Genomic DNA, 16,747 nt, shown 5'->3' with positions numbered 1-16,747 from the left:
GTGAGACAGGAGGAGGCTTCAGTGTAATGGTGCTGAAACACCAAGCAGATAAGAACTAGTGGCGACGAAGGCCAACTGAGGCGTCGCCTCACGTCTCCTCGCCTCGCTTGTGTCTTAGCCAAAAAGTTACAATTGAACACATCGTGACCGCCAGGTACGTTCTGCGTCTGTGTGAGAGGAAATAACTCCATGTCAGCAGGCGGCAGTCATCTATTCAGAAAGGGAAAAAAGATATACAAATTGTTGGTTACAGAAAAACTTTGATGTAATTTTTGCAGTGTGTTCAAGTGCAACTTTTTGGTAAAGACACAGGCGACTTGAAGAGACCTTGAGGAGACCTGAGGCGACACCAGAGTCGGGCTTCGTCACCACTAGTTCTTTGCTGTCTGCCTGCATGGTATGTCAGGGCCTTAAGATAAAAAAAGTGTTTCTGTCTCTTCCTCAGTGTACTCCTGTGCTCTTCTCAGAGATATTCTTCTACAAGGCCGGCTCTATATTTCCAGAAACTGGCTGTGTTTCTATGCCAACCTCTTTGGCAAGGACATTAAGGTACGAAAGACTGACAGACAGCTTAATAAACCCAAACTGACTGACAAACATGAACCAAGTGTCTCCTTGTCACAATCTGACAAGCAGATTGGACAACTTGACAAAATATTTGACTGAATTCATTCAGGATTATGGGCTGATTTTCAGTGTCTTAATTCTCCCATATAGAACATCTATCTCTCTCTCTCTCTCTCTCTCTCTCTCTTTATCTTTATGTCTACACTGTGAAAACATGTACCAAGAACATGTAAACTTACTGAACCTTTAACCTTCACCAGTTATGTGATTTTCTCTTTGATGTTGTGCATTGTCCTTTCCCTCATTTCCTTGAAACCAAACCTCTCCTGACATCTGAGTCACAATAACCTACTTATTCAGACTGCATTCTTCACATTCTGACTGAAATAAGACACGTTTCATGCCCCCTCCTGATTTTCTCCAGGGCCTTTTCCTGAGTGTATTTCAGTGTCTGCCTTCCCTGCCACCATTTACTCAAATCACCCTGGTGTTTTTATCTTACTTATAATTTTCTCATCATTTTGCTTTTAGGTTTTCCTCCTCAAATCAAAGGAGTGTCCCCTTATAAATGTTATTTTCCATCTTCTTTAGGTGGCTATCCCTGTTGTTTCCGTGAGGTTGGTGAAGAAGCACAAAACAGCGGGCCTTGTGCCCAATGGCTTGGCTATAACCACGGACACTGGCCAGAAGGTAAACACTTCCATAAAAGTCGCTGTGATTTAAAAGTCTTATGCTGATTAGCGCAGCATGGCTGTATTTTTCCAGGAGAGGTGTGATGGGAAAACAACACCACGCTATAGATAGAAGCAGAGTGGAGCCTCAGCCTGGTAGCACAAGAGATTGAAGGGTTTATCCACCATTACAGCAACACTCAAAAAGGCTTCTTAACTGTCTATCACATCAGAGTCAACCTTTAAGCAAGTGGTGTTTTCAAAGGCATAATGTACTTTTCAGCTTCTGTTCAGGCTCCCACTGCCCTTGAATAATGATAGCCAGCAAGCTAACTTTAGCATGTGGTAACAACTAGGTTTTGTATCTTCAAGTAACAAAATAACAACCTATAAATACACAAAACTATATTTTAGCCCGGTAGGTTATTTTGCAATGTGCATTCCACAAGGGGGGCATTTTAGGCCTTTATTGTTATAGGACAGCTGAATACATGTAGGAGGAGAGAGAAGGGGAATGACATTCAGCAAAGGGCCTCAGGTTGGAATTGAACCCACAGCCACTGCCTCGAGGAGTAAACCTCTATATATGGGCACGCGCTCTACCGGGTGAGCTATCCAGGCACCATAAAAATAAATAAAAATAAAACATTTGTATGCAAAAATGGTCATTTGAGGATACAAATGACTAAACTGAGGGAATTAAATTAGTATGTTAATTCAAAAAAGGATTAACTGATACCAGTTATTTATCAAAAAGAGTTTGCAGCCATGTTTGCGGCCCTGTGACGTGGTACCTAGGCACATATATTTTGAGCTAAATGCTAATGTCAGGATGCTAAGAAGATGATGTTTAGCAGATCATATTTACCAGGTTCACCACCTTACTCTAGCGTGTTAAATGCTAACATTTGCTAATCGGCACTAAATTAAAGCACAGCTGAGGTTGATGGGAATGCCATTAGTTTTGCAGGTATTTGAAGTAAAAGTTAAAGTATGAACAGAAGCAGAAGAATAAAGATTCTTCTGTGTGAACCTCTTTGCCAGTCAGGAAAGTTTGTCAAGTTGTTTACAGCTTTCCCCATTGATCTTTTTGCTTAAAACAAGGAAATAAATAACAGAATATTCTGCATGTTTCTAGTGGTGGCACACACATTTTAGCTTTATGCAGACTGTTGTCACAGTGCACACACACACACACACACACACACACACACACGTAAAAGAGCCGGCTACTCAGAGTTATGGCAGTCGTTACAAAGTTCAGAAATAGCACGTTTTTAAATGCTCCTCAGACATTTATTTACTCCACAATACACTCATACATACATACACCACAGTACTACATGTATATTGTACCTCGTCCATCATTTATTCATTACACAAATTATTAATTATTATTAGAGTGGTGGGGCTAATTTTTTTGGGTTTGGGTTAGCATACTGTCAGCACTGAGGTATATTAGGTGTGCACTAGATAAGACTAATTTTATCAGATAAACGAAAAATGTCTCAGCAGACGTCTTTAGATGATGTCTAGTCTATATCCACGACGTTTCATTTACGTGATTGTTCCGGTGCCACCGAAGGTTCCGCCCGGATGTCCCTAATTTTCGGCTGGATGTCCCTCCCCTCCCACTTTCTTTGTGTTGGCATTCTAAACTCCGGTCGATTCGGGAATTATCCTCCCACAGTCAAATTATATTTATCTTTTTTTTTGAGTAAAATTCTCATCACACACTCGACAGCCATTTTAATTCCAGAGCTCACCTCCCCACGTGCACGTTCCACCAAAACAAGTTCCTTCCTGAGGTTATTTTGCCTGTGTCCGGCACTTAGCGCCGCCCAAGACGATTGTGATTGGTTTAAAGAAATGCCAATAAACCAGAGCACATTTTTCTCCCATCCCGGAATGCTGTGTGGACTAGCCAGACCCTCCTCCGCAGCGCTGTTGAGGAAGGTCTGACAATGGGAGACTAGATGATGTCTGTCTTCATCTTCACATGCTTCCCCTCTCGTTCTCTATTTAAAGTTACATGTTAGCTGGTCTCAACACAACCCACCAGTATAAAATAGTTGTTTACATTTTCATTTGTGCAATACACTATTATTAAAGTAGTCTGAGGTTACTAAAAAAATAGCAAATAGATCCCCTCCGAAGTGAAATATTACACAAATATAGGCTACATTTACACTACTACGCTTTGGTTTAAAAACAAATATATTCTGCTATGTTTACACCTCGCGTCCACTTTGCCGTTTCCGAGCCCCTAAAACGGAGACATTTGGAAACACTTCTGCCCCTGTTTTGGTTTGAAAACTTCGGGGTTGCATTGTAGTGTGGACAGGCACAAACAGAGACCTTTGGAAACGTCGCACGTCAGTCAGTGTTATTGGTTAGGTAGGCTTATATACCTTTCAGTAACAGTTTCACCTCGTCGTCGGTGCAAGCAAATTAATCCATGGTATTACTTTCCGCCATTGTTGTTCTTTCTCCAAACTATTTTCTGTATTTTCAACTTTTACGTCCATGATTTTCAACCACAGAGTAACGTCAGACAATCTGCCTCCTGTTTACACCGGCACACGCATGCACAGTGTATGCGAATTGTCATGTGGTATGCGTTGTCAGGCGTGTTAATATGGACGGAGATAATTTTTGCAACTGGAGCTAAAACTATACCGTGGACAGAGATAGTTTTTGTCTCAAAACACCGCACAAAAATGAAAACGGAAGTAGTGTAGATATAGTCATAGTCCAACCCAAAATGCAGAGTCTGATCCACACAGCAGCTCAGATTAAAGCAACAACCTTTCTCAAAGCATGTCAGATATTTAGCATATGGATGATATGTCTCATACTGTCCAAGGGCAAATATCATATATGTCTGCGTGAGTGTGTAGTATGCATGACATATCCATGGCTCTGTACAGTACCACTATACTGCTAAAGATGACTGAGGTTGGTTCTTGTGTTTATGAGGTAGAAAGCTCATAGCTCGTGCCTGTAACAACAAAGTTCATGTTTTATTAACAAAAAAACTGACACACACAGTAACAGTGTTTCAAATGCTTATTAATAAATTCAAATTTATTTTTTAGATAGCAGTGATATGTATCCAGGTCAGATGGATATTTGGCTAAGCTGTCACTGACCTGTCATTCATAGTTTTTCATGACAGAATAAACCGGAACAAAAATGTGATTACAAAAGTATCCTCTTTGTGCCTAGATTAAAGCTTTTGAGCTTTTGTGACTCATGGCAAATTTGTACTCAGTAATGTTAATGTAATATTAAATGCTTTGTATGGCTGCAAATACAAATATTTAAACACCTCCTTAAATGCCTGAACGCACTGATTGTATTCTACCAACATAAGTGAAGAATTATAATATGTAATGCAAGTTTGATTTTGGGAAGCATCTTAAGTGCTGATATTTCAGATAAAGTGACCAAGGTTCAGATGTACACGTCTATGATGTTTGCAAAGGCAGGCTGGGACTTTTTGATCTATTTCTTTATTCAGTTTCCCCAACAGGGCTCGTCAAAGTTTATATCATCTCTCATCTATCCTAATGTTGGTGAGAAATGAAAAGCTGACTACATAGCTTATCCATGTTGCCTAAACCTCTTCAACAACTATATGAATATAAATTGGAGAGAATCACTTTGTTTAAATGAGCGTAAATGTACCTTTACAAGTTCAGAATAGTTTCAAGGGACATTTTTATTTTGAACAAGAATTATACACTATAAACCAGATTTTTAGGTGACTGTTTTTCTTTCTTTTTTTTTTACTTCCTTAGTATGTATTTGTATCTCTGCTGTCAAGAGACAGTGTATATGACGTCCTCCGTAGGATCTGCACTCACCTACAGGTCAGAGGACACACACACACACACACACACACACACACACACACACACACACACACACACACACACACACACACACACACACGCACGCATACTGTTCATTCAGTCTATATACTGTGGTGTACATGTCAGTTAAAGAGGTGATTTCCTTTTCCTCTCCAGGTCAATGGGAAGAGTCTGAGCTTGAAGCAGTTCATGGAGAAGCCGACCTTATCGCTGGTCAGTGACAGCATATCTTTGATAATCATACAATTGTAAAGATCAAAGTGGGTGAACCTTCAACATCTGGTAATCTACAGGCATTAAGATTACTTTAATGTTTCCTAGTTGTGTTTCATGTGGGTCAAAGAGCCTCTGGCAACTCTCACTTTCAACTACCTCTGACCTGAAGCCTGACGTATTTTCTTACACAGACATTATCAATAGATGATTCTGTTGCAGCTGCAGTCATGCACTGAATTATCCCCCGAGTTGGCAAGATGCTATCAAAGAGTGCTCTGAAGTCACCTCGTCTGTGTGCGTGTGCGACAGAACATCTTTTGTATTAAGTAATAATTAAGTTCTGTTAACATGCTCGTACTTGATCACGCTCTGATCTAGACTGAAGGTATTCAAAGAAAAAAGGGTGTTTGTTCATGTTGCCAGCATATTCAATGAAAGGTTTCGTAGAGCTTTGCTGCTCTCAAACACAGAAGATGCCTGATTTAAACAATATTTACAGTTTGCAATCATGTTAAGACGTAAATGCAGAAATATTTCAAGAATATTTGTGCCCCTTGCTGAATATGTCTTCACATTGTAGCTTCCATAGGGTTTAGAAGATAGTTTTAAAATGAATAGATAGGCACCATTTATTAATGGTTATTTAAGAAAATAATTTACTATCATTTATAAGCCATTAGCCAGAACAACATTTGGGCCAGGTAGTAAAAAAAATTTTTTTATTAAAACCTAATTACCATTTATAATAGCTTCATCGCCAAATAGAAAGGATAAACCCCAGCCAAAGAGATTTTTCGCAACCTGGCAGCCCAATAGTTGAAGGAGGGTTAAATGTTTGTGGCATGGCTTACTCTGTGCGACAAAAGTTTAATAAAGACAACGTTTGAATTCTACTTGGATCTTTGTCAGGTCAGAATGTTTGAAAAATGGAAATGACAACCATATTTATACATTCTGACGGTGATCCAAGTAGGACCGAAACGTCGTCTTTATTAAACTTTTGTGGCATGGAGTAGGTCTGCAGCTCAACAGTTGTTCTCCTGAATGCTCTTAACTGATCCATAGCATTATGGTTCCCAGTCTCAGGGAGGGGTTAACAATATCACAAAATGTTTAAATTCAAGAAAGAAAAAAACTTAAACATTTACATTTTAAAATTTTTCTGGCCTCTAAGTCATAAAAAAAAAAAAAAAGATTTCAAAATTAAATTTTTGGTTGAACGGCTTACAACTCCGGACTAAGGCAGTTCATATGTAGACATCACTTTATTTTCAGGGGTCACAAGCAAAACAGTTTGGGAGCCACTGACATAGCTAAAGGTTTAAAATCATTGATTTCACCGGGTTTTCAGACCAAGCAAGACCTTACAATCCATGTAAAAAAAAAACACCGAATTAGAAGTCTAGGTGATCTCAGGTTTAGATGAATGAACCACTAGTGTGCTGGCAGCTGAGATGTTCAGACTCCTTTAGTTTAGATCACTATCTCTTGCAGTCGGATGACCATCTTTCTAATACAGTCTCCTCTTTCCTCTGTGCCACAGGACGAGTTCCCAGTTCCGGACGAGTTCCCAGTGGTTGACGAATTCCCATCAGTGTTAAAGTGGAGAAGGAAACCCTCAGTGGTGTCTGTGTCGTCCTCCCTTCCTGACCTCCTGGGGAACTCCCCCAGCAGCCTGAGCGCCGTAGACACACCCTTCAAATCAGAACAGCAGCTGGAAGGTGATAAAACTTTCCATACGATGATGATTTACTTGTGGTTAGTCTCGCATTGTCAGACCTTCCTCCCCAGCGCTGCGGATGAGGGTCTGGCTAGTCCACACAGTGTTCCGGGATGGGAGAAAAACGTGCTCTGGTTTATTGGCATTTCTTTAAACCAATCACAATCGTCATGGGTGGCGCTAAGCGGCAGACAGAGCCACGGTGCCACTGCTAACTAGCCTCAGGAAGGAACTTGTTTTGGTGGAATGTGTACGTTCAAAAGTTGTTTTAGTCATGCAACAGAAAACTAAGATTGGACAGATAGTCTAGCTAGCTGTCTGGATTTATTCTGCAGAGATCTGAGGAGCAGTTAACCATAGTCCTCAGAAATCCACCGGAGTTAAAAATTCCAACACAAAGAAAGCAGAAGGTAGCAGACATCCGGTCGAAAAGTGTGAAGTCCGGCGGAATTTCCGGCGGCAACGGAGCAATCCCGGAAGTGGAACGTCGTGGATACAGACTAGCTTGTGGTTAACACTGTTCTGAAATCTGTGGTATCGTGATAGTACAACTACAGATATAATCCACAAAAACCCTACGTTGTGTGATAAACAAAACTTCACTGTGAAATATTTTAGCATTAAATCAGTTGTTATTTGTTGATACCTTCATGTTTTCACCTCTGGATGTCCTGCAGGACTTTAATCAATAGCCAGTTCGAAGAGTAATTAGCCTGTGCCTGTGGTCACTTTAGTTCTTGTCTACCAAAATGTAGTAAGTAAAATCACAGTGTCTCAATAGACTAAAACAGTGTACTACATACATTTTTTATTTCTTATTTACAAGTTAAGGCTAAAAATATAAGCAACAAAACCAGAACACATTTTTTCTATTATAGAATTATACAAATAAATATTAAATAATTAATTTAGAAATCTCAATATGTTTTCCTCTCTGATTGGTCAAGGTAAAGTATTCCACATGGAGCATGATGAGAAAATGCTCGCTGCTTATTAATCTTAGGAACACTGCGAGCCTGCAGTATGTACAAACTAAAAGTGTACGTGGGGAATACGCAGTTCTGCCAACTAATGATGTGTGAATCCATGAAGAGTTTTATAGGTAACATCTCTCTTACGTAACGACACATTAAGCTCCAAATGGAGATTAAATCCTGTGTGGGTTTGTATTAAAAAGCTTTGGGCGGATGCAGATTAAGTAGAGATTATCACAAAACAATGTCGGCTGTCAAAATTTTCTGAGGACAGTCTAATGGTTGTAGGCTGACAGGTCATTTCTGCTAACTTATAATGTTCTATATTTGATATTTGATCAGCGTGAGCTTTTGTGTATATTGTCCTTACAGCTCACATGTGGAGTGGAAAGATGGGAAATAATGTAATTAAAAGATGTATGTTTACTAGATAACATAACCTGGGTTAACACATGTATTAGAGTAGCACAAAACACACACACACATACAGTATAGAAGCAGTGCAAAAAGACATACTGTATCAGCTAAATTGTAAAGACGATGGGGTATAATAGTCAGCTCATGGTTTTATATGATTCAGACAATATAGTGTTCACTGTTTTTTTGGGTTTTCAGATTTTACCATTTCTTAATTTTTTTAAGTTTTAGTACAAAATGCAAATAATCTAATAGAAATTACAAATTATATACAAATTAATCACTCAGTGTAAATTGATATCATTTAATTGCACCCTCTGAGTCTACCCAAAGGTCCCATGTTGTAAAAAGTGAGATGTCATGTCTTTTATTAATAAAAAAAAGTCAGATTGAGTTACTATATAAATACTGTGAAAATATCAAAACACTCAATCCACAGAGAAATGCACACAGCCCGTATTAAGAAACTGTGCCTTTCAAAGATCCGTCAGGACTTCCATAAGTTGTGATGTCAAAACTATACTAGATATAGGTAGAAAGTATACTGTTACAGTCATTCCCCAGTTGCAATGATGGTGCAGGGACTCTGAGAGTGCAAATGTGAAAGACCCGGAAACCCTGACCAATCGGAGCAGACTTTTATTTTTCGGGAGGGGGGCTTAAAGAGACAGCCACTAAAACAGAGCGTTTTTAATCAGAGTGTGAATACAGGTATATTCGGAAAGACAGTTTGAAAAAAATTATGTGTTTTTCTTTACATTAAAGTATGTAAACATGTTCTAGTAGAACTCCAAAATACAAGTATGAACATGAAAATGAGAATATGGGACCTTTAATCATTTTCAAACTCCAAAGTGCATATTGTCCCACCATTACACTAACAGGTGGGCCAGCAGTATTAAAAGTGAAACAGGCAGTACAGTCAAGCCAAGTACCGTTAATGGTTTTATGTTATTGTGTGTTACAGAGCGAGCTCTGCAAACAGACAGAGGTCTTTTTTCAGAGCCACTGGCAGAGCTGGGCCAGATGGAGTACCAGCTGCTGAAGTTCTTCACCCTGCTGTGAGTATACAGAGGGACACACAGACACCAATACCATCACCTTCAACTCCTCCAACAACTGACTCATAGCTACACACACACACACACACACACACACTGTGAGCGTTAGCACGGAGATATAAATAGTGGGCAATTCACTCAGTCAAACTGAACACACAGGATCAGAGCTGTTAAAACACATTTTTAGTTTGTAGATTTCCCACATAGAAGTTGCCTCCTGAGACTTAAAGGAACACACCGACTTATTGGGACTTTAGCTTATTCACCGTATCCCCCAGAGTTAGATAAGTCCATACATACCCTTCTCATCTCCGTGCGTGTTGTAACTCTGTCTGACGCACCCACCGCTAGCCTAGCTTAGCGCAGATCCTGGAGGTAACCAGCTCCATCTAGCCTACTGCTCCCAATAAGTGACAAAATAATGCCAACATTTTCCTATTTACATGTTGTGATTTGTATAGTCACAGCGCAGAAGTAGCAGTGCTTCGCCTTCTGAGAATATAGTTCCCAGTATGTATACTGTTAGAAGATGGCTGTGTCTCATGTGACCTTGTTATTTGTACACACTGTGACTATACAAATCACAACATGTAAATAGGAAAATGTTGGCATTATTTTGTCACTTATTGGGAGCAGTAGGCTAGATGGAGCTGGTTACCTCCAGGATCTGTGCTAAGCTAGGCTAGCGGTGGGTGCGTCAGACAGAGTTACAACACGCACGGAGATGAGAAGGGTATGTATGGATTTATCTAACTCTGGGGGATACGGTGAATAAGCTAAAGTCCCAATAAATCGGCGTGTTCCTTTAACTTAATTATTAAGATTCATTACAATGCGTCAAATAATTTGTCTTAGTGAGCATCATGCTCAACCTTACTCCACCTGGCCTCCAGCATAGCAGAGGGTTACAGTGATCAGGGAGACTGTCCTTCACCCAGTGGACGTTAAGCCGCTCTGCTTTAGTGTCCTCGCGAGAGCAATAAATCCCTGTCTGCTCCCGAAGATTTGTCATATTGCTGACGATGACCTCTGACGCAAGAGTCGAGCACAGATTTTCTCACTGGTAGATCTCAGATTATAATCTATATAAATTACAAGGAAAACTGTGTAAATGAATGCTCAAAACAGAATACACAATGCATGTAATCAAGCCACACATGTACTGTATATTTAGTAACTCTTGAGTGAATTGAAAGATAAATAAATGTTACACCTGCATGTGGTGATACAATGCAGGTTTATTTTCGATAATCTGCACATCAACTGTATAACCATGCAATGGCAATTAAAAATGAAAAATACTTTTAGCTTAGTTTGTTTAGCGTATTGATTTTTACAGTGCAGAAATGACTGGAAACCAGTGGCTGCTTGGAAAGTAGACACATTCAAAACTTTGAAACGCTACATCATTACTTGTTTGTTACATGTACATTGTTACATGTGCAACATATCAAACACTGCTTTAGTCCTTTAAGGCAGATTTAAACTGTGTTGTACAAGGACAGTGAAGTGCTGATATGTTGACAGAAAGTCAAACGTTGCCTCCCAGTGTTCATCAAAAGGCATTACAGCTCTCTTCCTCCACATCAACAGAGGATTCCAGAGTCTAATGCCATAACTATCCTGAAACCTTTTTTTGTAATTCAATTAATCTGCGTGTCTCCTCGTTTGTCATCAGAATCATTCTCCTCATCCTGTCATCGTGCTACCTGGCCTTTCGTGTGTGCAGTCTGGAGCAGCAGCTGTCCTTCCTCAGTAACCCAAATCTGCCCCTGAGAGAGAGGTAACACTGCCTCAGCCACATCATCACTACTTTATAATATGTGAAACAAAGAAAGGAAAAAACACATTAAAATACCAAGCATTAAGAACATTCCATGTCCATGTAAGTTGAAATTTAGAAAAAATACAATTATCTTTTATGTAAGAAGAAGAGTCATGTTTATTATATTGTATTGTTTTTATGATAGATTGTATTTCATGACATTGTTATTTAACAGGAACAATACTGGTTAATAGTGTTACATCAAAATAAATAAATGTATCAGCTGTAATATATAAAGCTTTTAGTTGAAGGTAATTGGCAGCTCCTTTGCCTGGTATGTGTGAGTGTGCGTGCGTGCTGGAATCAGTGTCAAGGGTGGTAAAAAAAGGAGGTTTATGCTGTTGATTTACCCTCCATTTAATCCAGAGAGTCCACTAACCTGGCTGCTTTCTTCTCGTCCAGGTAACCACTGATCTCAGCTGTGACCCATTGGATTAGCGGCTGTTTTCTCTTCTCATGCTTTGGGCTGATGATGCCCTCCTGCACATATCCAGGACCAGCTTTAGAGCCCAGAAAAGATAAACCCCTGCACCCGCCGCGAAACATGAAGGAGCAACAGTAACCCGAGTCCAGGCATCTTACAGACCTTCCCCTCCGCGGAATGACTTCTGATTTAGTGATCACTTCCAGACTATGCAAACAGACTGTTTATTTATTTATGAATTTAAAGTAGGTTTTTACTGTAGATTATGATTGTCTACCATTGCCTATCCCTCTCACAGACATTTCATCTTTACCTACACGAAAGTGTAAACCTCAATACCCTAAAATAGTGAGCCGCTTGCAGTTGAAGCTGCTGTTTGTGACACTGATGAAGTGTAAGGAGTGGTGATGGAGACTAGAGGTGGAGTTGGAGGATGGAAAGGTAAGAGATAATTCAACACATTAATTACTTGAAAAGACAGATAGTAAAGATATTTCAGGTGTGTTAATATCCAACATATTCTGACTGACAAGTGGACTAAACCAAATGTTTTTTTTTCTTCTGGTGAGATCTTGGCATAGCCCCATAGACTGTCATTGTTATTTTTTTACAGTCTATGCATAGCCCTCAGTCAGACGGCTAAAACAAGCTACGACAATGCACTTTTTTTAGTCATATTTCAAATGTATGTAACAGTTTTAAGAGTTTAGATCTATTTTTTGTGCTAGGTAATAGGTACCCGATTGTCATTTTTGAGGGTATTTATGGAAGAAAGTCCTGCTGTGACCACAGACACTTGACTGAATGGAGTTACCTGTCATTTAACTGTAATATACTGGAGCGTTAACACCACCTGTGGGTGTTAACTATAATGTGAATGAGATGGTTAGGTGACATGCATACTTTTTGTTTTTAGTTGTACTGATCAGCTGTGTAATTTAAGTTTTTTTTACATTATACATTTCAAAAGAAGTCACCAAAAACTTAGAAATGATAACGTTAGGATGATTATATCTTTGTCTGAAGATATTTAATGAACTTTGCAGAGATGGGTGAAATGTTGTCCCAGACTAGTTTGTGAAATTGAATGAATTAAATTGGCGACAAAATGTAGATACACAAAAAGTGTTTGTGGCTTTTTATTTATTTTTCGGCCATTTTGAGTTCAAAGACTTTACTATCCAGCCTTCCATCCTGTCACATTGGCACTACACACAGTACCACCATGAAAACGCCTCGACTCCGACAGCACAGCAAATTTTAGTAACCTCTATAACTCGCCCTAAATTATAAAACTGGAACATGATGTTGGCAGAGGCACTTTATGCTTAATACATTCAGTATGGAGCGTTGGCTGTACACCAGTAGCATTGGTTTACTTCGTTCCTGTTTACATTTAATAACTTCATGGGTTAAATATGTGTATTTTTTTCAAATGTGAGCTGTTCAGAAACTACAAAAAACAACTTTGACTTTAGTCAGTAAATACATGAATACAAAAACTAAATGTTTGACATTATCTGACTGATGGGGTTTGAAAAGGGCATTTTAAAAACTCAAGAAGCTGCAGAGTTTTCTAAACCCAAAGAGAGACAATGTGTAAACTGATACAAAGGAAGCTGGAGTTACAAGCAACAGTGACAGTCAGTTATATGTCATACTGTAAGTGTATGACGTGCACTGCTTTTACTAATAAACTGAGCAAATACAGTAAGATTTTGATCGTTGTTGACATTTGACCCTGAGGTTTGACACGGCCCCATTAAAGAAAATATTCAGTACAGTACTCACTTCCAGTCCCTTTGCTTGACAAATGCAATCTGAATTTAAAAAGACATCTGCAGCCCAGATTGATGAAATGATGATAAACAGAGTTAGTTCACACTGTTTCCTACAGCAACTAAAACATAATCATACTGCAGTGCTTTTGAACAGAGCAACATTACAACAAGCAAATACAATAAAGAGGAGTAGCTGTGAAGAATTTTATTTACCCTGAACTAGCTTTAAGCTTAAAAAGAATGTATCTTGCTCCACAGTGACAGAATAGTTGGTTACACTTTACTTGAAGGTATCTGCATAAGAGTGACAGGACACTGTCATGAACGTGTAATAAACATTATAAACAAGTCATAAACGTTTATGACATGACGCTTCTTTTATTAAGTGTCATTCGGTTTTTGTCATGACAAGTTATGGTTATGGTTAGAGTTAAGGTTACGGTTAGGGTTCATGTGTTCATGTGTTCATGACAGTGTCATGTCACTCTTATGTAGATACCTTCAATTAAAGTGTTACCGAATAGTTTACTCTGGATCAGCTCTTTATTGAAACTGTGATATTTACTTTGAGTAAATATTCAAACCCAAGACTCATTTTTATTAAGGCTGTGCCACTTCATCAATGAAAGATATAGATCTCTTCTGCATCAGTTTATACAGTATGTATAACTATTAATTAGTTCTGGTTGAAGGAAAATAATGTTGCGTTGAACAGTCCTATGTAAGTACTGTGGAGTTCTCTTTTATATTCTTGTATACTCCATTGTACAATTTATATTCATCATTTCATTAGCTTAATATGTCGGCCAATGCTAGAATGAATGATGTTTAGAATGCTAAACCCTTTGCAACTTCAAAGGCCGGACCACCTGGTTACCCTGACAACCTGAATGATTGACAGGTGGCATAGTTCCTGCAATGAAAAGGGGGCAGGGACAGAGAGGAAGACACCTGGTTCAGAGGGTCACTGTCTGCGGAATATGCCTGGAATCCGGCACAACTGATCCTGAACCAACCTGCTGAACTGACGAAACCTGAAGTCAGACTTGAATTAGATTCTCTTTCTCTGTTTTACATCTTTAAAGGGGAACTCTGCAGTTTTGTTTAGCTTAATTTACCGTAACTGAACAGCTTCGGAGTCATTTGGAATGGTTATATGACTTTTTTCGAGTTGAATGGTGGTCGTCTCGCTTCCCCCTAGCGCCTGTGAGCTAAAAAACCACCCTTGCAACTTCCGGCCGGCGAGCCGCCGGCCTCAGCGTCAGGAAGTATCGCGTGATATCAGGTCTCGCGATGCAACAAATTGCATCACAGCACTGCACACATACACCCATTCAGGAACCGGCTAACAAGGTAGCGATGGAGTTTTTCACACTATCATCATGGCTGAGCCGGCAAAAAAGAAGCAGAAAGCTAGGAAAGCATTGTACAGAGGAACAGAGAAAGAGGAAACGGCAGACTGACCGAGCGAGGAGTCAGACACAAGTAAACATAGGAGCTGCCAAATATCTATTCCGAAGCTGTAGGGGGAGCTCTATAGAGAAACCTGCGAGCAAAAAGCCAGAAAACAACGAAGAAATGGCCAAAACTGCATAGCGCCCCTTTAAATCATTTGATACGTTTTAAGAATAGAGTTGAGACCTGCTGCAAGGATTCTAAAAACGATATTGGAGATATTCTTGGTTTGGCATTTTTACAGAATGTGATTTAGTTCATGTTCAGCATCGTGAGTGAATCTGAAACCCTTTGAAAATGTCACATCACTGACATTTCAATCATTGTTGAATATTTACTGTTGAATATACTTGAAGGTTTCCTTTTACATTTTTTTGCAAGACACTGTGAGTTTAAGTTTAATTTAAGTAAAATACATGTACGGTAAGAATAAAACGAAGTCTGTTACAAAGACTGCAAGCCTCACTGTGAGGATGCAAGGCCATTTGTAAACCAAGAAATCCCCAGACCAGTGTTTGAAGTGGCATATTTAAATGTGAACCTGCCTTGTTTTTTTTTTTTGGACTGACAAAATATGAGAGTAGCTAACCATGTAGCTCCACTTCAAGATAAACATAGATAGAAGAAGCAACTTAGCTTAAAGGTCCAATGTGTAGGAATTTCTTCCATCTAGCGTTGAGATCATATATCGCAATCAACTCTCTCGCACCACGCAGTTCAAAGTACGTATTACAGCTACGGTAGCCTTCACGCTTCAAAAAGCCGGTCTCTTGCTCTTTTCAATATCCTTTTTATTTTTCTGGGTGAAGAAGAAGACTCCTGTTCCTGAAATTTGGATTTTGAATACGTGTGGTCCTCCATGTTTCCTTCTTCAAACTTGCTGGGGCCGGGAAGCGACGATACCCATTAGCAGCATTAGCAGCACCTGTGAGTTTATCATGTGACAGCGAAAACGCGAAAGGCGGAGCAGTATGTCCTGTATGTCCCTTACCGGCTAACGTATTTCAAGATGGCGCATGAATATGGAGCGTCTACCCCAGTTCATACGAATGCAAATTGAAATGAAAGATTGTGAATATTTGCTCACTTTAACACTAAAGAAACAACAAGGGCCCCCATAAGTGCTCCATGTTTCCGATACTGAAGTCCATTAATGGACTTGTATCACTGGAGGATGTTTTTAAGAATCAGACTTGTTATGAGAAAGACTCAATTTAAAACCATTTAGACAAAAAAATACGTCACGACTGTTGATACGTCATAGCTGTTAGCTTTTTGTCTCATCCTAAATTGGCAGAAAAAACTCATTTCACCATTTGGTCGAATGCCAAAACTTTGGAATAATTTACCTGAACAAATGTATTAGTTTAACAGTTTTTTGTCAGTTGAAAGCTTATTTAATATAATATGTAGATCTCCATCTAGTCCATTTTGATTCTGCTTTCCTGTTTAGCTAATGTTTAATATAAGTTTGCATGCCATTGTGGAATGTAACGAATACATACAAGAAACACATAGTACTGTACTTAACTACAATACTGAGGTACTTGTACTTGTAATGCCACTTAAAAGCAACCTCAAGACATTTTTATTCATTTCAGTACAGGTACTGTAAAGGTTAGTTACTGTAGTAGTAGAATGAGTATTTTGGTTAGTGAGTATTTAAGTAGTTTAGTTAGTTATGCTACTTTATACTTCTACTTCACTACTCTTCAGAGGGAAATATGGCAGCTTTTACTCTACAACATGTAGTTACTT

The 16,747-nt window shown here is 39.2% G+C and overlaps 1 protein-coding gene across 6 annotated transcripts in view; it reads left to right on the top strand.

Annotated features, from left to right (window-relative positions):
- gramd2aa (GRAM domain containing 2Aa) overlaps positions 1 to 12,878 on the top strand; it is a 39,417-nt gene extending 26,539 nt beyond the window's left edge. For 5 of the 6 annotated variants that reach the window (XM_031290053.2, XM_031290056.2, XM_035999909.1 and 2 more), the window contains exons 5-12: positions 446 to 549; positions 1,159 to 1,257; positions 5,042 to 5,113; positions 5,273 to 5,329; positions 6,876 to 7,053; positions 9,411 to 9,504; positions 11,183 to 11,287; positions 11,732 to 12,878. In XM_031290053.2, the coding sequence (XP_031145913.1) occupies positions 446 to 549; positions 1,159 to 1,257; positions 5,042 to 5,113; positions 5,273 to 5,329; positions 6,876 to 7,053; positions 9,411 to 9,504; positions 11,183 to 11,287; positions 11,732 to 11,735 (713 nt within the window). In that variant the 3' untranslated portion in view covers positions 11,736 to 12,878. The remainder of the gene's footprint in view (positions 1 to 445; positions 550 to 1,158; positions 1,258 to 5,041; positions 5,114 to 5,272; positions 5,330 to 6,875; positions 7,054 to 9,410; positions 9,505 to 11,182; positions 11,288 to 11,731) is intronic. The other variant, XR_004896970.1, reaches the window with a different exon arrangement.
- The last annotated feature ends 3,869 nt before the right edge of the window (positions 12,879 to 16,747 follow it).

Source organism: Sander lucioperca, chromosome 3, assembly GCF_008315115.2.
Source record: "Sander lucioperca isolate FBNREF2018 chromosome 3, SLUC_FBN_1.2, whole genome shotgun sequence".
NCBI lineage: Eukaryota > Metazoa > Chordata > Actinopteri > Perciformes > Percidae > Sander > Sander lucioperca.
This window is presented reverse-complemented; position numbering and strand designations above follow the sequence as displayed.